The sequence below is a fragment of the Phascolarctos cinereus genome, unplaced genomic scaffold, assembly GCF_003287225.1.
Source record: "Phascolarctos cinereus isolate Bilbo 61053 unplaced genomic scaffold, phaCin_HiC Scaffold_4;HRSCAF=312, whole genome shotgun sequence".
NCBI lineage: Eukaryota > Metazoa > Chordata > Mammalia > Diprotodontia > Phascolarctidae > Phascolarctos > Phascolarctos cinereus.
The window spans coordinates 81,673,096-81,700,296 of NW_027555847.1; the positions used below are offsets into that span (position 1 = coordinate 81,673,096).

The 27,201-nt window shown below is 43.3% G+C and overlaps 1 protein-coding gene and 3 non-coding genes across 6 annotated transcripts; all 4 read left to right on the forward strand.

Annotated features, from left to right (window-relative positions):
* Positions 1 to 9,633: 9,633 nt before the first annotated feature.
* On the forward strand, positions 9,634 to 24,401 carry TBRG4 (transforming growth factor beta regulator 4). Of its 3 annotated transcripts, XR_002321501.2 has the most exons (12): positions 9,634 to 9,740; positions 13,132 to 13,608; positions 16,156 to 16,479; positions 17,766 to 17,937; positions 18,321 to 18,478; positions 19,031 to 19,141; positions 19,686 to 19,830; positions 20,153 to 20,395; positions 20,918 to 21,029; positions 21,258 to 21,372; positions 23,492 to 23,669; positions 24,008 to 24,092. XR_002321501.2 is itself a non-coding variant. In XM_020971495.1 (11 exons), the coding sequence occupies exons 2-11, from the start codon at positions 13,213 to 13,215 to the stop codon at positions 24,107 to 24,109; spliced, it is 1,878 nt and encodes a 625-aa protein (XP_020827154.1). In that variant the 5' UTR covers positions 9,634 to 9,740; positions 13,132 to 13,212; the 3' UTR covers positions 24,110 to 24,401. The 3 variants fall into 3 exon arrangements, 2 of the variants coding, with proteins under 2 accessions (XP_020827154.1, XP_020827155.1); XM_020971495.1 differs by lacking the exon at positions 23,492 to 23,669 and having other exon boundaries at positions 24,008 to 24,401; XM_020971496.2 differs by lacking the exon at positions 23,492 to 23,669 and having other exon boundaries at positions 9,645 to 9,785; positions 24,008 to 24,401.
* LOC144457320 (small nucleolar RNA SNORA5) lies at positions 17,291 to 17,427 on the forward strand. Its single transcript, XR_013486632.1, has one exon. It is a non-coding gene; the product is annotated as a small nucleolar RNA SNORA5 (small nucleolar RNA).
* Positions 20,509 to 20,646, forward strand: LOC144457321 (small nucleolar RNA SNORA5). Its single transcript, XR_013486633.1, has one exon. It is a non-coding gene; the product is annotated as a small nucleolar RNA SNORA5 (small nucleolar RNA).
* On the forward strand, positions 21,529 to 21,666 carry LOC144457322 (small nucleolar RNA SNORA5). The gene has a single exon (XR_013486634.1). It is a non-coding gene; the product is annotated as a small nucleolar RNA SNORA5 (small nucleolar RNA).
* Positions 24,402 to 27,201: the final 2,800 nt, after the last annotated feature.

Consider the following 27,201-nt stretch of genomic DNA (forward strand, 5'->3'; position numbering starts at 1 on the left):
GCTGGGTAAGTCACCTTGGGTTGCATCTTGAGCTGTTTCATCTTTTGTATACATTATTCCATTCTCTACTTTGGTTTCTAGTTGTTGAAGAACGTCTTGCATTATTCAATTTTCTTTTCCTTTATATTTGACAGTCTTTCTCCTGGTTGCTTACAGAATTTATTGTTTGTGACTGGACTGATTAAATTTAACCCTGTGTGTCTTAGAGTTTGTAGCATAGGGTTTTTGTCTGGAAATGATCTGTGGGCTGTTTTGAGTAGTAATTTGTTTTCTGTATTGAGTTCTGAGAAGTTTTTTGGTATTATTTCTAGCATTGTGGTGTTTAGATTTTTTGACTTGTGTCCTTATGGGAAAACCCATAATCTTTTCTTTTCTTTTTTTTTTTTTTGGCTAGGCAATGGGATTAAGTGACTTGCCAAGGGTCACACAGGTGGTAAGTGTTATGTGCCTGAGGCCACATCTGAACTCAAGTCCTCCTGAATCCAGGGCCAGTGCTCTATCCATTGTGCCACCTAGCTACCCTGGAAACCCATAATCTTTAAGTTGTCTCTATATATTCTATCTTCAAGATCAATGTTTAGCTTGCATAGAGATCATGTTTTCTTTTTAATGTTATTGCTTCTTGATTTTATTCCAGATTATCCTCCACTTATGTCTATTTGCATTCCCAATCAGTTGCTCTCTTTTGTTTCTTTAGTAAAACTCTTCACCTTGGATTCAAGTTTTTCCATTCTGCCAACTACTTCTGCCACAAATTCTGCTTTTGGGGTTCCTACTTCCCTTTAGAATCATTTGGAGACATCCTGTTGTAGTTCCATGATCTCTTGGGAATCCACAGGGTTCTCTGCTTCATCAGGTATTGATTTGTTTTTCCCTTGTCTTAAAATATTTATTCAAAGATGTTTGGACTCATTTAGATATCTTGGAGGCCATCTTCCGTTCTGTTATTATCTTTCTGTTGTTTATCTGCTTGTGCTCAAGGTTTTTAACTGAGTTTTCTTCCTTCTGAGTTCTTTGGTCATTTTGATTTTCTTTTCCCTTATATTCCCCTCAGCTCACTGTCTGAATCATTCCGCTTCGATGTCAGTTTACCAGAGGACTGGAGTTCAAAGTTGCCTTAGCTTTGTCTCATACTAGAGAATTCACATTTCACTGGCCTTAGTCTTTGTCCCAAGTGACTTCTAGAGGGCCAGAACTGGTATCAGCTGGCTTCCAGCCCCCTTTCCTCGAGGCCTGGTAGAACCTCATATGAAAGCTGGTACTTTGCCCCAGTTCCCTACGTTTCTTTGTTCTCTAGGTAAGTGTTATTACAGAGCAGCATGCATGTTGCTACCACAAGGAAATAAGATTCCATTTTCCTATACTCCACCTTCTTTTCACAGGGGAAGAGGACAGAGTCAAGTTCTATTGTTTGTTGCTACAGAATGTTGAGGCAAGGTGAGACATGCTAGCAGAAACTACAGAGGCAGCAAAGGAATTGTTGAGTGATCCTAGAGTACAAGCCTGTGGCTCCTGTTGTACTTCCTTAAGATTCTTGGTGTCTTAGCTTGTGAAGAAGGCTGCAACTGCTTTTTACTTCTTGTACCTAATTCTTACTTCAGTGATGTTCAAGAGGTTGTGAAGATCAGGGGAACTGTCTAGTCCATCAACTTGCTGGTCATGTGACTCAAACTGGACCAAGTCTTCGCCTTTGATCGTTCAAGAGAGAGGCTCACCCTCCCATCAACCACCACCACCACCAACTACAGAACGGTGCTCAAGAGCCCCTGGAAAAGCAGTGCATCCCTAGTGCTTTGCAAATGCTTTTTAATTCATTCATTCTTCACTGGTAATATTTGATACAAAGGCATTATCACATCTTAAGCAACATTATTAGAGCGTCTCTGGAGGACAGCAATTAAGATGCTAGTATGCAGGCCTATGAGGAGAAAGCATAGCTAGCGCTTGCTACCAGAAGGAACATCAACAAACCAAAGCATCTCCAGAGGACAGCCAGCACCTGCGCCTGCAATAGAACACTGTTCCAGGAAGAGGCCTTATGTGAAGCCAACTGCGATTTACCAAAACCTTGCATTATTCCCTACTTAGTGCTCCTTAAACCAGCTCTGCACTGCCAGCTCCACCAGCCACATCGACGTTCAGTTTGATCAGCAAGGCAACCAGGGGCATGAAAGGGCTGGGGATCTTCACCCCAGCTCTAGCCAGATACTTGGCAGTTTGGGGAGTGGTGTACAAGGGGTGACCGGATGATTTGAACTTAGGTTCCTGACTCAAAGACATAACAAGAATTAAGAGAAATTTTGGACCATAAGTCAGATAAGTGTTTAGACTTAAGGAAGAACAGCAGTAGCAGGAGAAAAGGAGGTCAAAGGGCAGCCTTAAAAACACCCAGTGGTTGGGAAAACAAGGAATAGTTTACCTATCAGATTTATGAAGAACAGAAGAATTCATGACCAAACAGAAGATAAAGAACATTACAAAAAGCAAAATAGATAACTTTGATTACACTAAATTGAAAAGTTTTTGCACAAAGTCAATGCAACTAAGATTAGAAGGCAGAAAATTGAAAAAGAATTTTTACAACTAGTCTCTCTGACATGAGCCTCATTTCTAAAATACATACAGAATTAAGTCAAATTTATAAGAATAAAAGTCATTCCCCAATTGATAAATGGTCAAAGGATATGAACAGGCAGTTCTCAGATGAAGAAATTAAAGCCATCTATAGTCACATGAAAAAATGCTCTAAATCACTATTGATTAGAGGAATGCACATCAAAACAACTCCGAGGTACCACATCACTCCTAGCAGATTGGCCAACATGACAAAACAAGAAAATGATAAATGTTGGAGAAGATGTGGTTAAAATTGGAACACTATTGCATTGTTGGTGGAGTTGTGAAATGATCCAACCATTTTGGAGAGCAATTTGGAACTATGCCCAAAGGCCTATAAAAATGTGCATACCCTTTGACCCAGCAATAGCACTTCTAGGGCTACATCCCAAAGAGATCATAAAAAAATGGGAAAAGGACCCACATGTACAAGAATATTTATAGCAGCGTGGCAAAGAATTGGAAATTGAGAGGATGCTCATCAATTGGGGAATGGCTGAACAAGTTGTGGTATATGAATGTAATGGAATACTATTGTAATGAACAGGCTGACTTCAGAAAAACCTGGAAAGACTTGTATGGTCTGATGCTGAGTGAAGTCAGCAGAACCAAGAGAACGTTGTACACAATAACAGCCATGTTATGCAATGACTAATATTGATAAACTTAACCTTTCCCAGCAATACAAGGATCTAACAATCTCCAAAGGCCTCATGATGGAAAATGCTATCCACATCCAAAGAAAGAACTATGGAGTTTGAATGCAGATCAAAGCATACTATTTGCTTTTTTTTTTCTTCTGTTGAGTTTTGTTTCCTCTTTCTGGTGGTTCCTCCTATTGGTTCTAATTCTTACTTACAACATCATTAATGTAAAAATATGTTTAATAGGAATGTATATGTACAGCCTATATCAGATTGTGAGGTGTCTTGGGGAGGGTGGTGGGGAGGACGGGGGAGAGAAAAATTTTAACTCAAAAGCATGTGGAAGTGATTGTTGATAAATCAAAATAAATTAATTTAAAAAAAAAACCACCCAGTGGCTTCTGTGTTGCTGGCTGGGGTATTATATTACAAAAGAGTAAAGAGAGCCCTAAGACTATAGAGAAAGAAGCCACATTGCAGCTACAACCCAGCAGAGGGCAGCAAAGAGCAGCTGAAGATCAAAAGACCAATCAAATCACTTAAATCATCACACATTTATTAAGGATCTGCTATGTACCAGGCCATGCTCTAAGGATACAAATACAAAAGTGAGATGGCCTCCACCCTCTAGAAGCTTACATTTTATAGGGTGTGATGGGGGATAAATACAGGATATATACAAACAAAAAAAAAGTGACAAGGGCAGGGAAGGAAGGATACACTCGAAGTATGTGTTACTTGAGCTAAGCCTTGGAAAAAAAACAAAGACTTCTAATAAATCAAGAGATGAGAAAAAAGTGCATTCCAGGCAACGACAATAGTCCAGGCAAGAGATGATAAACGCCTGAACAAAGGTGGTTATAGTGATTGAAACAAAAGGGAAACTGACATTCTAATTGGGAAATGCATAGAAGAAGCAGAAAGAGTAGAGTTCAGGGAGTGTGTTTGTGTGTGTGTGTGTGTGGTGTGTGTGTGTGTGTGTGTGTGTGTGTATATATACACACATATATATATGTATACACTTTCAGGAGTATGTATGTATGTATGTGCACATACCAAACAGAGTGGAATACCTAGGTTGGCTGGTAAAAGTTCTTTCCAGGTAGAAGTACACACAGGAAACCAAATTAGTGTCAGAAGGCTGTTTAATCAGTACAGAATTTGAGCAAATGAGAGTGGAATCCTTTAAAACAGGAGCAAGCTTAAAGTCTCTCTTTAATACCTCATCACAGTTGATTCAGAAGATTGACTTCTCAAAGTCAATGCCTGTAGAGAACAAACTCTGACACCACATGTATTCCACATACAAGGGACTGGTAAGACTTCAGCAAAAGTTAAAAGTTGTAGGGTAAGGAAAAGACAAACACTGAAACATAAGTCAACATTCCACACCTGAAGCAGAGTGAATCTTGAATAGCCCAATTGCACATGAAGGGGCCAGCAAAGGCAATGAACTTAGTTTTAGGGCACAAGCTGCATCCTATCTTTGTTCTTAGCTACTCATCTGCATAAGACCCCAAAAGAAGCATAACTGATTGAATTGGGACTGATCATCATAAACCAAGGTGGAATACTAGAATGAGAGAATTAGCTTTGAACCACAAAGAACTGTTGAACGGGAGGTTAGATCTCTCCCACCTCTTCTACGAAGATGCTGAACCTCATGAGAGTGTCCAGCAGGAAAGGCTTCTCTGCCAGGCCCAGGCTAAGGAATGTTGCCCTAGCTAAAACAACACTGTAACACTCCAATTGAAGAGAGAACAGTACCACTGGGGTCAATGTAGTAGAAGATTGCAGCTGCCCATCAAAAAGTGATCTGAGTAAGTCTAGGAGTTGCCCTATCCAGAACAACCAACAGGCCCTGAGAAGAACTCAGAGGCTCAGTGGTCTGGAAGCCTAGTGAGAAGCCAGTCCAGTAGTGGATTTATCCAGCTGAGACTGAAAGGATCCAGACCAGCCGAGCATCAGAGCAACTCAGCCATTACTAACACTATGTTCCACAGCCAGGTGTAAGACAATACTCTCTAGAGAAAGGATATCAAAGCCTTATAGCTTAGAGTTATGAGTTGCCTTGGTCACACTCTTTACACACACCTCATTATGATTGTATTTTTAGTTTGTGCCCACTCTTCCCCTCATAGACTTTGAGTGCATTTAAGGGAGATAATACAGTTTGGAGATGAAATGCTTTATAGCTACTACTCATCATGTTATTTTAGTAATTATCTTTGCTAAAAACTAAGTCTAATGGCTGACTGTTAAGGAGAATCACGTGGATGGATGTTCCTAAGTTAATGTTAGAATCGCCCGCAGAACTACTCCTAGAACCCTTAACAGCTTCCCTACTGGGGATCCAACCTGTAAGTACCATTGAAACATTGAAATCTGCTTCAGTGAAGAGAACACTCATACAGAATTAAAAAACTTCAGTAACTACCATCAATTTATAACAGCCTTCATCTACCCTTCCCTATTTTAAGTCCATCAAGGCTGCTAGTTGTCCTCTCCGTATCAAGTCTCTCCCCACTACAATCCATTCTTCACTCAGATGTCTGGTTTTCCTAAAGAGCCAAGTCTAACCTTGTCACCCCACCCTCCCATACCCCCATTCAATCAACTCCAGTGTCTCCTTTTCCTTCAGTTGGATCAAATATAAAATCCCATTTGGCTTATAAAGCCTTCACAATCTATCCCCTCCCTTCTTTTTCAAGGTTATTACACCTTAAATCCTACCATGGATAAGGCAATCCAGTGACACTGGCCTCCTAGTTGTTACTTACACGTGACACTCCCATATCCCAGCTCCATACCTGGAACTCTCTCTTCTTCATCCCTGCCTCTTGGCTCCCCTAGATTCTTTAGCTAAAGTCTTATCTTCTGCAAAAAACCTTTCCTAATCTCCCTTAATGCTATCCTCTGTCAATTATCTCCAGGTTATTCTGTATACAACTTGTACATAGTTGTTTTCATGTTGTCTCCATTTGACTATGAGTTCCTTGAAATTAGGGAGAGTTGGCCTCTCTTTGTGTCTCCAATGTTTAGCACAGGGTCTGGCATATAGCAGGAGCTTAATAAATGTTAGCTGCCTTTCAATCAGACCAGAATACAGAACTTATATTATAGGCTGAAAAGGGACTTTCTTTGACTTCTCAGAGGCTGCCACTTGAAAATCCCAGGGAGAAGGTCTTGTGTAGGCTTCCGTGTATGTCTATGAGATGACTGGCTATATAAATTCTGTCTTTCAATACAAAAACCACTTTCTAAGTGCTGCTATGTACCACACTAGAGTACTGGGCCTGGAATCAGAAGCCACGAGTTCAAATTCAGCCTCTGACACTCACTAGCTATACAACCTTGCACAAGTCACTTAACCCATTTCCCTCAGTTTCAACTATAAAATGGAGATAATAACAGCACCTACCTTGGAAGCTTGTTGTGAAGATCAAATGAGATAATAATGTTTAAAAGCACTTAGTATGTACCTGGTACATAGTATTAAATATATATATGTACACATGCACATACATACATACATATGGCTTCCCTTCGCCACTATTGCAAACTCTGCTGGAGTTCTGTCTCATTCACCTCTCGTTTCCTAGGATCTCCTGGACACTGGTTTATTTCTTCTGGCAAAATACACCATGACTTTGCCCCATGCCCCAGTGACTCAGGACAACACCTTGCTCCTGCATAGCTCTACCACTATGCCAACTCAGCTCGGTGCAATTCATGGCATCAGCAAAATGTTTATACTCTGTCCTTTTCAATATTCTTCATTAATCATTAAAACGTTAGCTCTTGTTACAATTTCCAGGATTATCACTTTTATAGACTACATTTTAAAAATTTTAGTAGCCACAGTTTAATAGCAAGAGCACTTGATTTGAATTTGTTGATGTGGATTTAAGGGCCAACTCTGACATCTGATTATAAATCAGATCAGCAAATCACCTCTCCTCTCTGGCCCTCAGTTTCCTATGCTGTTAAAACAGGCTGGTTTAAATTAGGAATTCTTAAACTGAGGACTTTTTTAAAAAATTAAATTTTTTAACTATTTCATTTTATATATTTAAAAAGTGTTCTAAAAAGGTGTCCATAGGTATCACCAGGAAGCTAAAGAAGCTCAAGGCACAAAAAAGGTTAAGAATACTTGGTTTAGAATTCCAGGGGTGGGGAACCTGCAGCCTCAGGCCACATGCGGCTTTCCAGGTCCTTAGGTGCAGCCTTTTGACCAAGTCCAGGTTTTACAGAACAAATCCTTTTATTAGGGGGACTTGTTCTGTGAAGTTTGGATTCAATCAAAAGGCTGCACTAGAGGACCTAGGCCACATGTGGCCTTGAGGCCAAAGGTTCCCCATCCCAGCGATCCTCAGCATCCCTGATTCTATGTTCACAGTAGTTACTTCAGGAAAGATTTCTACAGAGGGTTGATTTTATTCATTTGAGGTTGTCTTAGTAGCTTCAATTTCATTGAGTGACTTTGTTCTTCACATCTGGGAGAGATCCTATTTAGAGCTAGTAGCTTTCCTCAAAACACCTTCTTTTACAACCTGCACTACATAATTATCATTCCTTGTCAACTTACACCCTGCCTCCTTCCCTCTCAACTAAAAAAATAGGATGACTGGATACATATATACATATATATATATGTATATATACATATATATGTATATATATACATATATGTATACATACATATATATTTAGCTGAAAGTCACTTTAGAGGTCACTGGGCCCAACTCCTTCATTTTATAGCTAAGTAAACTGACACCCAAATAGGTGAAGTGACTTGCTCCAAGTTAATAAAGCCACAATTTCAGGTCCTCTGAAACAAGATCCAAAACTTTCCAAAACACCCATCAACTAATTAGCTATTTTTAATTTTTATTTATTTATTTTGGTGAGGCAATTGGGGTTAAGTGACTTGCTCAGGGTCTCACACATCTAGTGTTATGTGTCCTGAGGCCGCATTTCAACTCAGATCTTCCTGACTCTATCCACTTCACCCCTAGCTGCCCCAACTAATTAGCTATTTATTTACAAATTAAACACAGCTGCTTCTTACTGTAGAAGGGTTTAGCAGAATGAGGATTGAGGAGTTGGATTCAGGAAACCTGGATTCAAATAGTTGGCTCAGACATTTACTAGCCATATGACCTTGAGTCAGTTACTGTCACCTCTACAACCGTGTTTCCTTATTGTAAAATAAGTAAAAAATACTTTTATTGCCTCTGTCACAAAGGTGTTAAACTTTAAGCCCTAAAGTGCTACATAAACTTGAGCTATTATTGGCATGCTAGTGCAGTACCACTGAGATTATCTCTAATTTATTCTGTATCTATCTCATGTGTTGTTGCATATTGTCTTCCCCAATAGATTGTGAACTTTAGAGAAGAGGGAACTAATCTTGCCTTTCTTCCTATCCCCAGCATTTAGCACAGTGCCTGACATATAATAGGTGCACAATAATGCTAGCTGACTTGCTTCCCTTTGTTCTGAAACTCATCTACTTCCCTCTCAATCCCAAGTTAAAACTCCTATTCCCTCTCTTACACTAAGGAAAAACTCCCAGGTTGACTGACAGCTTTAAGCTAAAGGTATTTATACTTTAAAAAGAACTTATTAATAAATGATCTTAACGAATGGATTCAGGGACACTTTAAAAATAGAGCTGCAGGGTCTTAACTACTTTGGCAGCAGGCCTTCCTCTCACCACTCCTTAGAATGTTGTTAACCAATGAAAAGCAGCCAAGACCTGAGGTTGGCAAAAAAGGTGTTTCTAAGTTTTATTTATTTATTTATTTTTAAAGCAGGAGTGCAGTGCACTGACACTGTTTCAGAAGACTAAACTTCCTGAGGGAGTGAGGTCAGTTTCCAAGTTTCTAACTCTAAACCACAAGGGTCTACACTGTTCACAGACATAAGAAAGCTGGGGAAGGAAACGATGACAAACTAGATGCGGGATTTTTAAGGCCAGGATTTCTCTCTCTGGTGAAAGGGCGCTGAGATCTAACTCAAGCTGACACTTACTAGCCATGTGATGATGGGCAAGTCATTTTAACTTCCCTGAGCCTCAATTTCCATACCTGTAAAACGGAGAAATTTCCAATATCATTTCCTTTTAAAAAATATCGTGGCCTACCTCACAGGGTTATTTTAAGAAAAGCGATTCATAAGCCTCTTGAGATGTGAGTTATTACTATTATTACTCCTCTGGCTTCAGTATTTGCCTAACATAACCTGCCCCCCCCCCCCCCCCCACAAAGCTTTCATTTCTCCCAGAACCGGTTGGAGTTTCCACCTTCCCTCTAGCCGGACGGCCCCACCGATAGTTCCGCCGGGAAGCGGCAGGGCCTCTCTTCCGGCCATCGCGCGCCCGGGGACGTCATGAGCGTGCGCGACGCTAGCTCAAGCGGCCTCGTTTGGAGCCGGCTGTTCCCTCTTTCGTTTGGTCGGCGTGCGTCGCGTATGGAGGTGAGAGGCAGTGAAGGCCTAGGGGCGCTGCCCCTGGAGAGCTGGGTGGGTACAGTCCGGGGGAGGCAAAAGGGGTTGGGGAAATGGAGCCAGGAAGCGGCGGGAGGAGGGGGAGGAGGCCGCGGGAAGGCCCAGAGGCGGCGGGGGCGAATGGCCAGAAAAGGGGAAGGCCGAGCTCATGGGGATTCCTGGAGCGAGAGACCGCTTCCCCGACGCCGGGCCTCTGAGACGTTCTTGAGCGCCGGCTCGGTCCTCCCCGCCGATGCTCCGCACCGGCTGCTTTTCTGCCCAGCCGGTGCTCTTACCCCGCATGTGCCTCCGCGTCTCCGGCTTCCGGCTTCGGAATGCGGTGCCGCGTGGTGCGGGGGAGGGGGCCGGCTTTTTAGGCCACGTGGAATCGAGACCCACTACTGCTTCGCCCCCCGCGTGAACGTGTGACCTTGAGCTGGTTCCTCCATGGACCTGAATGAGTGAATTGGACCCCGTGACCTCTAAGGTCACTTACAACACTAAGTTCATTGAGTCTCCAAAAGGTCTGGCGGTATGTTAGAAAATGAATATTCTCTCTCATCCCGTGGAATGCTTTAGAACTTTACAAAGAAACGTCAGGGTTCAACCCTTTGTTTCGCTCGAGAAAAGAAAAGGCACCGGACAAGGAAGTGATTTTCCCAAGGTTACATAGGTAGGAAAAACCCAGGTCTCATGGCTTCCAATTCTTTGCCCTTACTGGAGGCCAGAGGAAAGAAGTTACATAGCTGGGGTCTTAAGCAGAATTGACAGGTGGAATACAGGGGTTCCTGCGGTTCAGAGGACATTAAAGGTCGTTTAGTCGAACCTCATTTTATGGAAAGGAAAGGCTTGGAAATGGTTTAAAGCACCTGCCTAAATTCTCTAATAGTTAGTGGCAGTGCAGAAATTCAAACCCCGGTCTTAACTGAATCCAAATCTAATGCTCTTCCTGCTGTGTTGTGCTGCCTCTCTTAATTGTATAGTAATCTGAAAATAGTCTGTAAAATTACCCAGAAACTTGGCTTTTATAAAGAGATTTGCCTGTATCGTGCTCTTAGTGTCAAAGGTAAGCACTCCCCGTTTTTTCCCCCAGAACTAGGCTGAGAGCATATAAAAAACATGGTCTTTACCCTCAAGGAGCTTTAAAACCCGAATTCATAGTGTTTATATGTCTATAATGGGAAATTATTTTTCATTATATGCTTCTGTTTTGTTTTTTGTTTTTTGGTGAGGCAGTTGAGTTAAGTGACTTGCCTTGAGTCGCACAGCTAGTGTTGTGTCTGAGCCCACATTTGAACTTACTTCTTCCAGATGCCAGAGCTGGTGCTCTATCCACTGTGCCACCTAGCTGCCCCTCTGTTTCTTACTTCAAACCACTCATTTCTGGAGTAAAACCTGTATTCAGATCAACGTAATGGTTTTCAAGACTTTTTTTAAAAAACATTTTAGTTATATGTTGCTTGCCCTTGGACTTTTTGTTAGTGGGAAAAACTGGGAAATAGTCTGGGATAGGACTATTCCTATCTAGAGTGATGGTGGCCAAGTATGGGGATCTGCTTGTGGGCTTCTTAAGCCAGAACTGGCCACAGCATCTACTGTCTATTCTTATATGAGTTTCAGTTCCAATAAGTGACTGAGTGGAAGTGGAAATTAAGTAGAAAGGTGAAAAAGAAGTGGCTGTTGACTTACTGGATTTCCACCAAGCCTGCATATGGCCCAAAAAGTACCCTGCACAAAAGTACACAGTTACATATTTAAGCCATTTTTTTCCTTCAGAGTAATAGAATTTTGGAATTGGAAGGAATCTCTGTTTAGTTCAACCCATACCTGATAAAAAAGAATCATTTCCACAGCATAGATAATGAGTGATCCTTCAGCCTTTGCTGGAAAACCTTTCATGATTTTTCGAACTTCTCACGAGGCTGCGCTTTCCATTTTTTGACTTTTGTTGCTAGGAAGATTCACTTTATGATATGTTTGCATACCTTTTAGCACCTAGTTCTGTCCTATGTAGCCAAGAAGAACAAGTCTGATTAGTCTTCCATGTGATATCTTTGTGCTTTGATCTCTTGTCGCAGCACTTGTTTGAGATGAAATGGTCAATTCTTCCCCAAGGTTCTTTTTGCTAGAAAAGTTGTATAGATTGTTTAAGCCAGCCCTCTCTTACAGAAATGATCTAAGGCCTAAAGAGGTTTAAGTGAAAGTCCCAGATCATAAGCTGTCATCCTGTGGTCCTAAGCCACATTGATTATTTCACAGCTTCTTTTATTCTGTCCTTTTTTTAAAAAAAAAATCTAATACCATAGTTTCACATTGATTATCTCACATTTAGATGGAGAAAATAGACTTTTAGTGGATTCTCTGCCTCCCATTGTGTCCTATAGCACCAGACTGAGCTTACCAAAACATAACTCCTGCACAAATTTTCCAAGGCTCCCTTATTCTTTACAACCTGGCTTCAACCTTTTTCAGCTTCTGTCTCATTACTATCATCCATGAAGCCCACACTCCAAACTAGTCTACTCACAGTCCCCACATAGACTATCTGTAGTTTGCACACCTTTTAAAATCCTCTGAAAGATGGGTGTCTTGGCTGTTTGGTTTTTTGTCAGTATCCTCGGGGCCTCATATAGAGATGGCTCTTAGTAGAGTTGAATCAAATCCTTTGAGGTAAATAGTTTGAATTAATACATATAATGTCATGGAGATAATAGGAACCCTAGCTACAAGGAGTCTAGTCTGACCCTCCCTATTTGAAATGAGAAAACAGCCACGGTTTTCCTGTGGCCACATAGTAGGCAGGCATAGACTTAAATAAATGACAGTCTCTTACGTCTTAAGTCCAATGCTCGTTCTTGCTATACCACACTGCTTCTCCCACTACCCAGAGGAGCATAGCTTTAGCAGAAGAACCTGGTAAATTACCATTGGAAGCAGTTGCCTTTTCTGCAACAAGAGCTGACTCAAGATTTCTATTAGATAAGTAGTTAACCTATTGAGATCAAGCAAGTAGCTCCTGTCTCCTGCTGCAAGTTCAGTACTAGAGAACAGAAAACATAACACAGTTTCTTCCCATAAGGAGTTTACAATCTACTGTGGGGTATAAAACTTTCAGGAACCAGGCAGTTATTGAGAGTATTAAATGACTGAATTGAATATAGTCAAGTGCTGAAATATTTATAAAGGCAGTAAGTATTCTGTGTGCTTGATACTGTTTGGTAGTGGTAATAGGAAAAGTTTCATGGGAAAAAGGAGACATGGAGAAAATGACCTTGAAACCCACCTTGGTCTTAATGCTTATATTTTAGAAATGTCTATTATAATAACATCTTGTTTGTACAGTGCTTTAAGGTTTGCAAATTCTCTTCTCTTGCTTTAACAGGTATTAAGTGGCTTGAGTTGAATTGAAAGTGCTGCACCTTTCCTTCAGCTTCAGTGTCCCTGTTTAGGCCTAGAAGGCATCATGGCATCTCACCTGATGCAACGCTGCATCTGCCTCTTGGCTGCCCGTCAGGCCTCACCCTTAACTGTAATTGGCAGCCTAAGGCTGGCCAGGGCCCCCTGCAAGATGATGACCACCACACATGGATCCACTGTCTCCACTTTGGATAGTCTCATAAATAAGGAGCCGGTATCCCCCCCCTACCCATGGCCTCACGACATCGACCAGAAGATTGAAAAGGCTACCACCCCTGAGGAAGTACTAGAATTGCTTGATGGTAGGCACAAGCTATACCATAACCACTCTGCCCTTATGGTAATTAAGCTTTCTCGCCTCTTGGCTGATAAGCACCAGGACAGAGACTCACTCATTAAGGATGCCCGAGTTCAGAAGCTTTTCCACACTGTGGACAACCAGGTGGGTTACAGGGCATTTTTTAGACCTTTAGAAAAGATGAGACAGACAAAAGCATTTGTTTTGTTTATGTGGCCTAATACTTTACCAGGCATTTGGGATTGCATCTTCAAGTACAAACGTGGTCAGTCAGTCTGAGAGTAGGGCAAGAACTGTGGATACTTCTTTGTTTTCCACAGTGCCAAAACTCTGCTAGATGCTGAATTGAATAATTTCTCGAGGATATGCTTACCAAGTTCTTACATTGTGCAGAACACTGTGCTGAGCATTGGGGGAGATGGATAATATCCTGCCCTTGTGGAGTTTACAGTCTAATAAATATATTCTACAATGTTGTATGAGAAGCATATCAAGACATACAACAAAATGTGCTATATGAGATCTGGAGCTGGACAGCTATGATGTGGCATTTGAGTTGGGATTTAAAGCATGGGACTTCCATAGGAGTTGGGCAGGTCAGGACATGTGGGGGTTAGAGAAACCTTCATCAAGAAAGTAGTCTTTGAGGGGCAGCTAGGTGGCGCAGTGGATAGAGCACCAGCCCTGAAGTCAGGAGGACCTGAGTTCAAATCCACCCTCAGACCAAACACTCAACACTTACTAGCTGTGTGACCCTGGGCAAGTCACTTAACCCCAACTGCCTAAAAATAATTTTAAAAATTTTAAAAAAAGAAAGTAGTCTTTGAATTGAACTTTAAAAGATCACTTGGAATTCAGCAGAAGGTGGAGAAGGATTTTTAGGCATGGGGAAATAGTGTGAACAAAGATATGGAGGTAGGAAAATTCAAGGTGTACTGCTTAAGAGTGCTTATGGGGAGATGGGAAACAAAGCTGGAAAGTTTAGAGTGGTACAAGTTTGTGAAGGGCCTTGACTGTTAGGCAAAGAAATTTAGGCCTAATTCAGTAAGCAGTGAGGAACCACTAAATATTTTTGAGCATTGACATAACCAAGTCTTTGCACAAGATTATTCTGATAGTGAAGGATAGATTTGTAAGGGCATAAGAGTGGGGAAAAAGGGAGACCCATTAAGATTTATTGTAGAGTCCAGGCAGGTGGTGATAAGAACCTATATTGGGGTGATGATAGTGAGAATTGAGAAGAAAAGGATGTAAGATATGAACATAGAATCAACATGATTTGGTAACTGGTTATAAAAGAGGAAGGGAGAAAGTAAGACTCAAGGAGAACTTGGTGTCATAGATGGAAGTAGTAAAGTTTAGGAGAAAGGATGGTGAGCTTGGTTTGAGACATTTCTGTCAGATCTTTTTGACAGTCTGATGAAGCTTATGGACTCCTCACAATCATATTTTTAAATGCATAAAATAAGATTAAATCAATTAAAATTCAATTATCAAAATATTTAAAAAGAAAAAAAATCAGGTTAAGAACTCCTGGGTTAGAGAGAGAGTCAAACCAAGAGAGTGTGGTGTCTGTGAAGCCAAGAAAGGAAAGAGTATCCTGTAGGGTAGCAGTATCAGATGCTGCAGTTCAAGGAGGACATGAAATCACAAATTGTGGGCTAACAGGGACCTTAAAGGTCATCTAGTCAATCTTACAACTTTACAGATGAGGATAAAGGCTCAGAGAAGTTAGATGACCGTCTTGGGGAAGTAGCAGAGCCAAGATTTGAACTAAGGTCAATTCTAAATACAACCCTGTTTCTTCTGCATCATGAAAAAAGCCATTTAATTTAGTGATCCATAAGTCATGAGTAAATTTAGAATCAGTTTTAGTAGGCTGAAGATCGGAAGCTGGGTTGCTAGAGGTTTAGAAAAAAGAATGGGTTGTGAGCATCAGAAGTGATGAACGAACACAAGCTGGACAGGGTAAAGAAGTCTCTTTTAAAGAGTGTTGGAAGAGACTCAGCATATTTCTAGGTAGATGGAAAGGATGAAATGCCTGCTAGAGTATGTTAGGGTGAGTGCAAGGGTGCAGTTAGTGGGATTAGCCTTTGTGAAGGATAGAGATACCATCTTCTTGACCACGGGGAAAGAGACAGTGGACGAGAAAGGCAGAGTTTTGAGATGGCCTCAGTACTACTGACAAAATAGGAGACTGTCAAATACTGCATTGATAGGAAAGGTTGGCAATTGTTGCTATGGAATAAGCTTTCAGTCTAGCCACAGATGTGAAACATTTCATAGCCACAAAAGTCATGGTATAATGAGTGCTGAATTGTGTGTGCAGAACTTAAGTGCTCCAGGAGTTTTGGAAAAAGCCTTGGATTCTAAGGAAGAGGGAGTGCATCCCTTGGCCAATGCAAAGGCACCAAGATGGCAGGTGGAATGTGTCATGTGTGAGGACCAGCTGGAAGGCCGTCTTGGCTGGGCCTTGAAGTGCATTCCAGGATTGAGGGTTGTAGAGGGAATGGGTATTATAAGACTGGAAAGGTAAGTTAGGACCAGCTTGTGAAGGACTTTAAAAGCCAGACAGGAGTTGTATTTGATTTCAAGAAATACAGTTATAGGTTCTTCTTACTATTTCACTCTACAGTTGCTTTTTAATTACACTTTAGACTAGAAAGTTATTTTCTTCTGTCCTTGACCCAGGTATCCTCAGTCTGGCATGGAACTCTTATGAACTTGCTCCGGAGCCTCTACAAATTACAACTTCCAGAGAATTTCAAGCCCCTGAGATCTGTGGAGCAAGAGGTTCGCTGGAGGCTTCGCCGAGTTAAATATAAGAACCTGGTTTTTCTGGCAGAGACGAGCATCCCCTACATGCAGGAGCAAGCCTCAAAGGAGCTCCTGGCAGAACTCTTGATGTACTTGGAGCGGCGCTGGGCAGAGATCGAGGACTGCCGCACCGTGGTGGTCCTCATGGCCAAAGCCGGGCACCTCTCAGAGGCACTAATGAACCATCTAGAGGACAAGGTATTGGGGAATGAGGACTGATGTACATAATTCCTTTCCTCTGAGAGTTTGTCAGCCTTCACTCATATAGAAGATTTTAGGGAAAGTAGATACAATTCAGAGCTTCCCTCCCTGCTCCAGGAGCACGCCCTCTAGGGCAAAAGCCATAGTATTATTCTCTTAGTGTCTCAGCACATGGTCCCAGGTGCCAGTCTATGGTACAAGAAGCATGGCTTTCTGGGAATAGTGGTTTGGACTAAATTACTTCTGTGATCCCTTCTACCTCTACCCTGTGGATCTATTTTCTGCTCTGTTTTCAGGGGTCAGACTTGGGTTTGAGTTTCCGCCAACTATGGCAAAATGGAGGTTAAGAACCTGACTTACTAGAGGAAAGTCAGCCCAACTCTTGGCCAGAGTTTTTCCACATCATACGCTTCCATGTTTCTTTTTTTCTTTTTTGCCATTAGCACATATATGTTCTTGTATCCACAGCACCTAACATAAAGTCTGGCATACAAAAGGAGCTTAATAAATACTAGTTGGTTGATGAATGGATAGATAGAAGCTTATGGCCTGACAGAATATGATAGAGAGGAGCTTCCATGTTTTTAGAGGGCTTTTATTTTTTCCGAAGCAATTTCCCATCCAGTATCTAATATAATCTCACTAATAATGAGGTAGGTGGAATAGAAGCTACCCTTAGCTGACATATAAGGAAACAAGTTTAAAGAAATAGTAGCTTACCCAAGGTCACACAGAAAGTTGGTGGCAGTGCTCAGCTGCCTAACTCCTAGTCCATTGTACTTGATCTGTGCTTTGCAACCTCAACCCTTGCAGCCTTGTCAAATTCAGCACCTGCCTCTGTCCGTGGCAAGGGCTGGCCCAAAAGGCTGCCACAGAAACACTGTGGCTCATGGGCCCTATGTCCTGCTTTCTGGGACCTGGGGATAAGTTTGGCTACAGACACTGAATTTCTACCAGCAGACTTCCCCACAAGTGTCTGGGTTTCAGGGTCCTAAGTTGCCACAGGGTCCCTGAGACTTAGAAAGTTTTTCACTGTCCTTGGGGGTTCATGACAGAAAGGTCTTGCATATGAGAATCTGACTTGTTTGGGTCCAGGAGATGTCCTGTAGGGATTAGAACATCTCATGGGGCATTTCCCTTGGGATTGGGGGGAGGGGGGATCAATGTTTTGGGTGCTGGATTGAGACCAACTCTCTAGCTCCTCCCCCCTCCCCCAATTTTGGTGCAGCAGAGAATGGCAGCTGCCCAGCTAGCTGACCTCCTTGGGTGGCTGTGGTTGACAGTTCCTGGAGCTGGCAGAGCAGTTTGGCCCTGAAGACCTGCGGAAAGTGATGCTGACCCTGGCTTCTCAGAACCGGCGGTCAGTGCCCCTACTCCGGGCCATCTCCTACCACCTGGCTCAGAAACCTTTTAACCTGACAAGAGGAATGCTTATTGACTTTGCATATGCTTATGGTAAGGCGATGGAATTAGCTGTGAGGAGGGCAAGGAATTTAGGGGTCTTATTTCTATCACTAACTCTCTTGCTGGGTCTTATTTTTCCTTTCTCCTTGTCACATAAGTATCTGCCCCACCCCTCTGGCATCAGTTGACCTAAAAGGCTACTACAGAAACACGGTAGCACTTGGATCCCACATGTCCCTGTCCCTTTGGCCCAGGATAAACTCTTATAGACGCTGACAGTTCTGGTTGGGGAGGTGGGGGGTGGCAGGTAAGTGCCAAGGTTTCTGAGGGCAGAGTGGCTTTGTTAACTCCTGCTAAGTATTCAGCAGCTCCTTCTCTCCTGTTCCCTCAGGGGCCCTGCCATTAAGCTCACCATAGTCTCCTTTGTCCTAAAGGAAAACTAAACTTCCACCAAACCCAGATATTCCAGAAGCTTGCAGCTGAAATGCTGCCCCAGGTGTCCAGCATGACGCCCAGTGAAATAACTCAGTGTTCCAAGTCCTTTGCCTTCCTCAAGTGGCTCAACTTGCCTCTTTTTGAAGCCTTTGCCCAGGTAAGCAGAGGTCAGATGGACTAGAGAGTCCTAGAAGGTACATTTTGGATTAAAAAAGTGACTGCCATTTATATGAAACTTGGAAGAAGTTTGATTTATGGGCCAGGCTTGGTTTAGAGACTGACTAGGAAGTGTCCTTTAAAGATTTCTCCATATGCCTTCACTACAGGTATATGAGGTATCTCCTAGAGAGATACAAAGCCAGTAGCCACAGATTATTACTAGTTTAGCCATTTTCTTGAGAACTTTAACCATTAACAGTCCCAGGCCACTATCTTATCCACACAGGTGCTTGCAAGGCTTGGGAGCCCAGGTCCAATGACTGTGGTGTATATGTATTCTTCTGCCACTAGGAAGATGACACTTCTGGAATAGCCATAGGACTTAGGTGTTTGGGGAGTGACCTATGTCCTCAGGAGAATAGATTAGATGCATGTCTTGCCAGGTACATTGGTTGTTGGCATGTGGGGTAAGGGCTAAGAGGCTTGAGCTAGACTAAGAAACAAATGAGTAGGCTCTTCTCTATCTTACCCTACCTCTTCTGGTCCCCAGCACGTCCTGAGCAAGGGAGACAGCTTCAGCCCGGTCCAGCTGAGCAACATTGTCCTGGCATTTGCTCGCTTGAACTTCCATCCTGAGCAAGAAGAGCAGTTCTTCAGTTTGGTGTGTTTTTTTCTATCCCCATTTCCCCTTCCTGGAGGGAACACTAGAAGTAGGGTCAGGGTGATGGGCATGCGTGTGGTTTTGTGCTAGGGACCAGTGAAGAACTAATTTGGCTAGGGCAGTTGGATAAGAGGGAGAAGAGTTCAAAGGAAGAAAGGCTTCCATTGTCTTAATTTCCCTCCTAAATAAACCCTAAAAAATACAGTCTTGCAGACATATAGAAATGGCAATAGAAGAGGAAAAGTGGGTGCTGGGAAAAAATACTCTGAGAAAATGGCAGTGCCCAAGAAAGGAGGGGCAAGTAATAGGGGTTCAAGTGCTATAGGTCTCTTAACTTCGGTTAAGGCTCCTTAAAATGTGACTTGGAAAGGAAGAATTGTTATCCTAGAAAGATGACAGGGGATATGACATAGATCTCATATTTTTGGCAGGCTGCCTTCATCCTTGGGTTGTGTGACTAAGTCATTGGTCATATCAGGGAGTGTTACGCCCTGGGATGCCCAGCTCCTGAGAGAAGGAGCTTCACACCTGTTCCATTCCCCAGGTGCACAGGAAACTGGAACCAGAACTGGCCAAGTGGAACCCCACCCTGCATGTTGATGTGGTGTGGTCCCTGTGTATACTACAGCAAGTACAGAAGACACAGCTTCAAGAGGTTCTTTGCCAGGACTTTCACAGCCAGTTTCTAGGTGAGGGGTTGAAGGGTTGGGGAAAATAGAGCCTGGCATCAGCTCTGTCTCTTTTCATTTTCCCTCTTGATCTACCACGGGCCAGGGTCAGATTCAGCCCTGACAGATACCTCCTCCCTTCAGTGGGGAATTACCTACGTGGTTCCCACAGTGGTGGGATTGCTCCTGCGCCATGTGTCTGTCTTCACATGACCCCTGTACGAGATAGGCTCCAGGCTTGTAGTCTTGCTCTTCCTCCAAGGTTGGCTTCCCTCTGACTGACGTCTGCGGTGTCTGAGCATTTCCAGTACTTCCCTAGAACATGGCTGTGTTCTGTTTGCAGACAGCAAGTTCCCTCAGAACCAAAACACCTGCCAGAAGCTGATCCACATCAATGCCACTGCTCGCCTGGAACATCCTGAGTACACTGGACCATTCCTGCCAGCAACGGCTGTCCACCCCAAACTCCTCACATCCAGGAAGATGACACCCATGCAGAAAGATCTGCAGGACATATTGAAAGGGTGGCTAGGAAGTGACGACAAGGCCCGTTTTGGAGAGACCACTCAGTATGGCTGGGAGCTGGGTAAGCCTGCCCATCTTCCCCACCCTGTACCTGGGCTGATGATGTTGGTTCCACAAATACCCTTCCTCTATTTTTACCACGTCAAATCGAAACCTCCCCAGAGGACTCAGTTCTGCAGCTGTGTCAAATTCAGCATCTGCCCCCTTTCATGGCAGGAGCTGGCCCAAACAGCTGCCACATCAACACTGTAGCTCATGGGCCCCAAGTCCCTCTCCCTGGGACTTGGGGATAAAGTCTTGCTGCAGACACTGGACTGGGCCAAGGGTATTAATAGTCTCCAGGCATTTTCCTCTTTCTATTTGCCTTACCTGTACGGCTCTGCCTCTACTTAATTAACCTGTAGTTTGGTCAAATCATTAAGGCACAGGCCTATCCTGGCTGCCATCTTCAGTGTTCCTGAGTCTATTCAGGACAGCCTTTCTCTGGATTTTTATCTCAGGTGAAGTTCCAACTCACTGACTATCTGTTGCTCCTTAACCCTTATATTGCCATCTTCATCTCTCCTGCTTTCCTATTATCCAGATGCTGAATTGGTACTTGACACGGACAATCAGCCTCTACCCTTGAAGAAATTTTTGGCACCTCACCTGGCTCAGCCAACTGGGACTCAGCCTTTGCCCCCTGGTGCCAAGAGGTAGTGTGCTTGTTGTTCCAAAACCTGTCCTACATGGGGGGTGGGTCATGATGTAGGCGTTGGCCTTGGTATACAACATGAGCAAGGGATAGTTCTGTCTTCTTCCTTCTGGGCCTCTCTTCTGTTTTTCCTTTTGATCTTCCCATTCCTTTGTTTTTGAGGAAGAAGGATGAATGAATCTCTTTCCGTGGAGTAATGCCCAGCTTCCTGCCCTTGCCTGTTCTCTAGGTTAGTTTTTCTGCGTTGGGAGTTCCCAAATTTCAACAGCCGCAGCAAGGATCTGCTGGGTCGATTTGTTATGGCCAGGCGCCACCTTCGGGCTGCAGGCTTCCTGGTGGTGGATGTGAGTACCAAGTGTGGGTGTGGTCATTCAGAATCCTAGCCCCCATGTTTCCTACATCTCTGTGGGCTGGCAGAGGAGGACCAAAGGGATGGGAGGGTTCCATGTGTGTACACATGGCCTTGAACTTAGTTGTAGCTGTTTTTAACCTTTCAGACCTGCAGCTGTGTCAAATTCAGCATCTGCCCCATTTCATGGCAGGAACTGGCCCAAACAGCTGTCACAGTAACACGGTAGCTCATGGGCCCCAAGTGCCTTTTCCTGGGGCTGGGGGATAAAATCTTGCTGCAGACAGTGGGCTGGGCTAGGTTAGGGCATTCCTCCTCTCCAGCCATTTTCCACTTCCTTTATGTTTGTCCCATTCAGCTCTGCTTTTATCAGCTGACTGTTTCACCTACTTCTTAACTGTTTTACCCTACCTTACTCTTCCAGTAGTGTTGTTTCTATAGATACAAGTACATCTGATGGAACTGTCATTCACTGTACCCTGACTTGCAGGGGCCTTCACTTAGTCCGCTATAATCAAAAAGAACAAACGTGGGACTAGGCATCAGCTAGTAGATGGAGAGAAAAACAGCTTCATTCAGTTCTTGTGTTGTGAGATCCATACAAGGTCCTTTGAAAACTTAAAAGTGGAAGAGATTTCCACTAGCTTAGGGGAATCAGGGAAAGTCTTATAGAAGGGTAAGGTTGGCGCTTGAAGAATACCAACCATTAGTTATGGGGGGAAGCATTAGTGAGTAGCATTATCAGATGCTCTTGACTAAGGTTCAGCTGTTGTTCTTTTCCCTAGATCCTCCTATGGATCCTAAGGGAAGGTGGGGTTTGAACACTCATTTCAGTCCACCAAAGGCTGTGCTATATGTTCATTAATGTGCTGGGGTTCACACATGGAACTATACCCACCTTTCTACACTCCTTGTCCCCCCTTCAGACGTTCCTTCACCTGGCTGTGATTGCTTTGGCATCAGAAGTTGACTAAGGTCGGAAAATGTTGGTTCACAGCTTCACATTAGGAAGATTACTTGGGCAGTGGTAGGGGGAAAAAAAGAAACTAGAGGCAGGGAGGCCATTAGGAGACCCAGTTGCTTGCTGTTGCTCAAGACCCTTGAGGGTGGTGAGAGTGAAGAGGAGGAGGGGCAGGTTTCAAGAGGTGTTTCAGAAATGGTCAGTGAGACTCACCACCAGGTTTGAATGGGGTGATGTGGGAATTCGGCAAGAAAGTCAAAGACGATTGGGGTGGGGTTTTAAGTCTCAGTGACTCAGAGTGATGGGGCCATAAATATAAAGAATTTAGGAGCAAGTGGTTTTGGAGAGAGGATGGGTTTAGTGTTGTGTATATTGAGTTTGAGGTCATAGTTATATGTGTAAGTATGGATGTCAATATATAGAACTGGAGTTCTGGGAAGAGTTTGGGGCTGGAGGTAATAGATTTGTAGATCACCAGCACAGATATCATGAGTGAAGCCTTTGGAGTCCATGAGGTTGACAAGAAAGAAAAAAAGCCTGCCAAGGACGGAGTGACTTTACTGGATGCTAAGAGTGTCTTAGAAGACAAGGAAGGGAGGAGGTAGTCTACAGAATTAAATGTTGGGCCTCGAGAAAGATAAGCACGCACACACACACACACCCCTTGAGCTTTGCAATAAAACATGCTATAGATGACATTTGAGGAAAATTGAATAGCAGAGAGGAAGTGGAGGTAGTTGGTGATTTTGTTAAGTCATTTTCAGTTATGTCTGACTCTCCATGACCCCATTTAGGGTTTTCTTGGCAAAGATATTGGAGTGATTTTCTGTTTCCTTCTCAAGCTCATTTTACAGATGAAGAAACTTGGGCAAACAGGGTTAAGTGATTTGCCAGGGTCGCAAAGCTAGTAAGTGTCTGAAAGCAGATCTGAACTTAGTTCTTCCTGACTTCAGGCCTGGCACTCTATCCATTTCACCACCTCTTTATTGTAGCTGGTAATAAAGGCTCCTTTTCCCTAGAAATTTGGGAGTCAGTGGAGATACTGGACTTATAATACTGATCAGTATCTGGGAATAAAGTCCTGGACAGGTTTGATCTAAATGACGACTGCTTTGATCCAGGGAAGGTTTTTTGTTTGTTTGCATATTTTTAGGAAAACCGGATGCCTGAGTGTGTTTGTAGACCTCTGTGGAGAGGGTGGTGTTAAAGGTGTGTGGGAGGATAATTGCTAAGGCCAAGAAAGGGGAAGAATCACAAAGTAAGAGCACAAATCAAGTAGCTAACACTGGAAAGGAAAACCACTTCATCCTCTGAAGCCAGAGAAAGAACAGGTGAGAAAAAAAGGGTTTGAACTAGCAAAAGGAAAAGTTGAAAGGCCCAGCAGGCTTTCCAAAAGGAGGATGTTGGAGTTCTCAGAACCCTTGCTTTGACAGTCTGATTCTGTTCCCCAGCTTGCATTTGAATGTGTCCTCTGCCTAGAGCATAGGGTCATCCTTAGATTGGACAAGGGGGCTTTGAAGTGCTACTGTTGACTGGAAAGACCTGGAATCCTCATGCTGTCACTTTACATTCAACACCCATTCTTCCCTTGGTGGGGCTTGTGGAGAGGAGGTACCTGCTCTTCCCTCAGCCCCATTGGGCCATCCTAACCTCTCTTTGACCTCCCTAGGTTCCATACTTCGAGTGGCTGGAGCTGAAGTCTGAATGGCAGAAGGGTGCCTACCTCAAGGACAAGATGGGGAAGACTGTGGCCGAGGACCTGGCCAAGTGACCTTCCCTCTTCTAGCCTTATGTTAGCTCCAACCCTGCAATGGAACAGTTTGTGTGGAAAGGAAGAACTTCTGGATCCAGAGTCCTCCCAGGCAGCCCAAGCTTACTCCCAGAGACCTCTGCCTGACAAGGACATGCCTGGGCACTAGATGCTGGTTGTGTTGGAGTCTTTCTCCTCAATGACCTGACTCCTGCTGCTACTGAATTGGGGATATTGGATAATCCAGTCCTGTGGGGGGCCAGGGAGGACTAATCTTCATTCCCCCAATAAAGGTTTTCCTCTGAGCTGTGAATCTGGGCCCATGAGTTGTAGGGGCTTGAGGAAGGAAGGCTGCCGTTACGCAGTCTTTAATTTAGGGTTGTTACCCACTGACATCTTCCGTGCAGTTGAAAAGGCAGAGGGAACTCTCTGAGATGCAGCTAGGTGATGCAGTAGTAGGTAGAGTGCACTGGGCCTGGAGTCAGGAAGCCTTAGACACTTCCTAGCTGTGGGACCTTGGGCACAGGTCATGTAAGTGCTGCCTCAGTTTTCTCATCTGTAAAATAAGGATAATAGCCCTACATCCCAAGGTTGTTTGTGAGGATCAAATGAGCTTTTGTGAAGCACTTGGTATTGTCTTCACACATAGTAGGCACACTTAATAAATGTTTCTTCTCTCCCCTTCCACACAATGCAGTAAGTAGTAGCTTCCCACTCTCAGCCTTCTGAGGGGCACTTCACTGTGTGTGCTCAGACCCACAATAGAGACTGTGGGGACCTGAGGCTAGGACTAAGATGCTCCTAAGGGTAGAATGGAGGTCAGCTTCAGGTCAGGCTCCAGCATGGAGGAAAACTCCAACACAGGGCAAGCACATAGAAGATGAGTTAACAGGCCCAAAATAATAACTTCCTTTCATCTGTAAAGTGAGGAGATTGTACTAGGAAAGCTCTGAGGTCCCTTCTAGATCTGAGACCCTATGAATTGGATAGTCTTTACGTTTCCTGGTCTTGTCAAAGAAAAAATATTAGTGCTTACTAATGAAGATATTGTAGCCAGACATCTACCCGAAATAATTCATTGGCTTAATCTATGCAAGCATTTCTTGCCTGGAGAGATGTGTCCAATTTGGGATACTTCACCCATCTCACCTCTGTGCCCTTGGATAGGACTGTCTCAAGAATATGAAAGATGGGCATCTCGAGAAAAACGCCATAACTTGTTAAACTAGAATTTAAGATTAACATTCCAAAGTGGTCAATACTCATTTCTTCCCTGGACCATTCCAAGTGTTGTGGTGGAGTAAACAAAGGGAATTCCTTGAATCTTTTCTCAATGGAGACGGGTGGCTCATAGTTCAGGAGATAGACAAGGAGGAGGCTGCATTTTCATGAGTCCATAGCCCAATTATTACATTTATTCTCATTCCCCAGGGAAGGCTCACTGACTGTCAAAGGATTTTAGGTTACTGAAATATTTTCAGTTTTATTAAAAAGGTTTAAAAGAATGCTTCCCACAGTATGGAAGGTTTCCCTATAATTAGTCTAGCCTACCTCCCTGCATAGGTACCCCGAGGCAGCTTAAACATGGGAGTCAATTTCTGACCTATTAGCAAGATTCATGAAAAAAATTTGTGTTTAGGTATGGTTGGGTGGGGCAGGAGTGAGTGAAGCTACTTCCCTTCAGGAAACGCAAGTTCAGCTGAATGCAAAAAAAACTGACCTGTAATGTATGTGTTTAAATGGCCCTTTATTATAAAACTATATTTTTTTGTGCCACATAACAACATGGTTAAAGGTTTGCGAACTACAGCTCACCAGTTATTTGCACAAGCTCACAGCTAATGAATGGAAAAGCTGAGACTTGTACTGGCGTCGAAGTCCACTGCTTACTGACTAGGGTGAATTCAGAGAAGGTAGAAACATTGTGAAGGACCTGGGATTTGACTTGGGTTTTGGGGCAGGGTTGTTTTTTCTGTTCTTGCTGGGCTATTGCCTTCTGGATATAAGTTTCTCCCATTGCATTAACCCTAACCTTAAAACACACATGCACATATATGTACATGTACTTAGTCCTATGACTTGGTAATCTTACTCATGAAAACATGCAAGTGACTCCTAAATCCCTAGTTCTGGTCTGAACTTTGAACTCCAAGTGAATGCTGCAGGCACCAGATCCTTTAAACTAAACATAAACCAGGCACCAAATAAAACTCAAAGGAGTAAGCCATGGTCTTTATCCTTATGGTGCTTAAAGTCATACTGTCAAAGGCATGTGTCAGGTGAAGGATATATAGCTATTAAAGATTTGGAAGAGGCATCACCCAGGGCTGGGATTTTGTCTTGGGTGGTTGCTTGTGTGGCACTCAGACTGAGCTTTGGAGGAGGAAGGGCATTCCACATAGGGGGTAATAATTTATTCTGTAAGACTAATAAGAATATGAATCAGGTTTTCAGTTAAGAGAGACCTCAGAGGCCTCTTACTCCAACCTTAAGCTTGGAAGCAACAATCACCTTTACAATGTCCCAGACAAGTGGTTATCTTTTGAAAATCAGATTCCCTCTGAAGAAGAAAGTCTCAAAGGGAGGCCAGTCTGTTTTCTAACTTTGTTAATCGTTAACGTTGGCTGCAATGAGCACCTGCTCACCCTTCCCAGAGCCTCCTCCCTTCTTCTCTCTCTCTCTCTCTCTCTCACACACACACACACACACACACACACACACACACACACACACACACGCACACACAGAAACACTACCCATTGATCTTAATTCTGACCTCGTTTGGAGACTGAATGTTGATGTTCTCTTGCATAATTGCGCATCCCTGTATGTTTTAATTTGTACAGTAGGATAAGGTTGCAAAGGTGGTCCAAACACATAGAAGACCTTGAATGCCAGGGAAAGAAGTTAAGGCCTTCACTTGATGATAAAGGTGAATTCCAGTGGCTGTGTTTTAGGAATGTTACTGGGGCAAATCTGGAATGGATTGCAAGGGGAAAGACGAGTGGGCTGATCAACTAGAATGGGAAGAAGGCTGCTTTTGTATTTAGCACCACAAAAACCTACCTCTGGCATGACTACTGGTATGACCTTGCTCTGGGCTAAATTCTTAA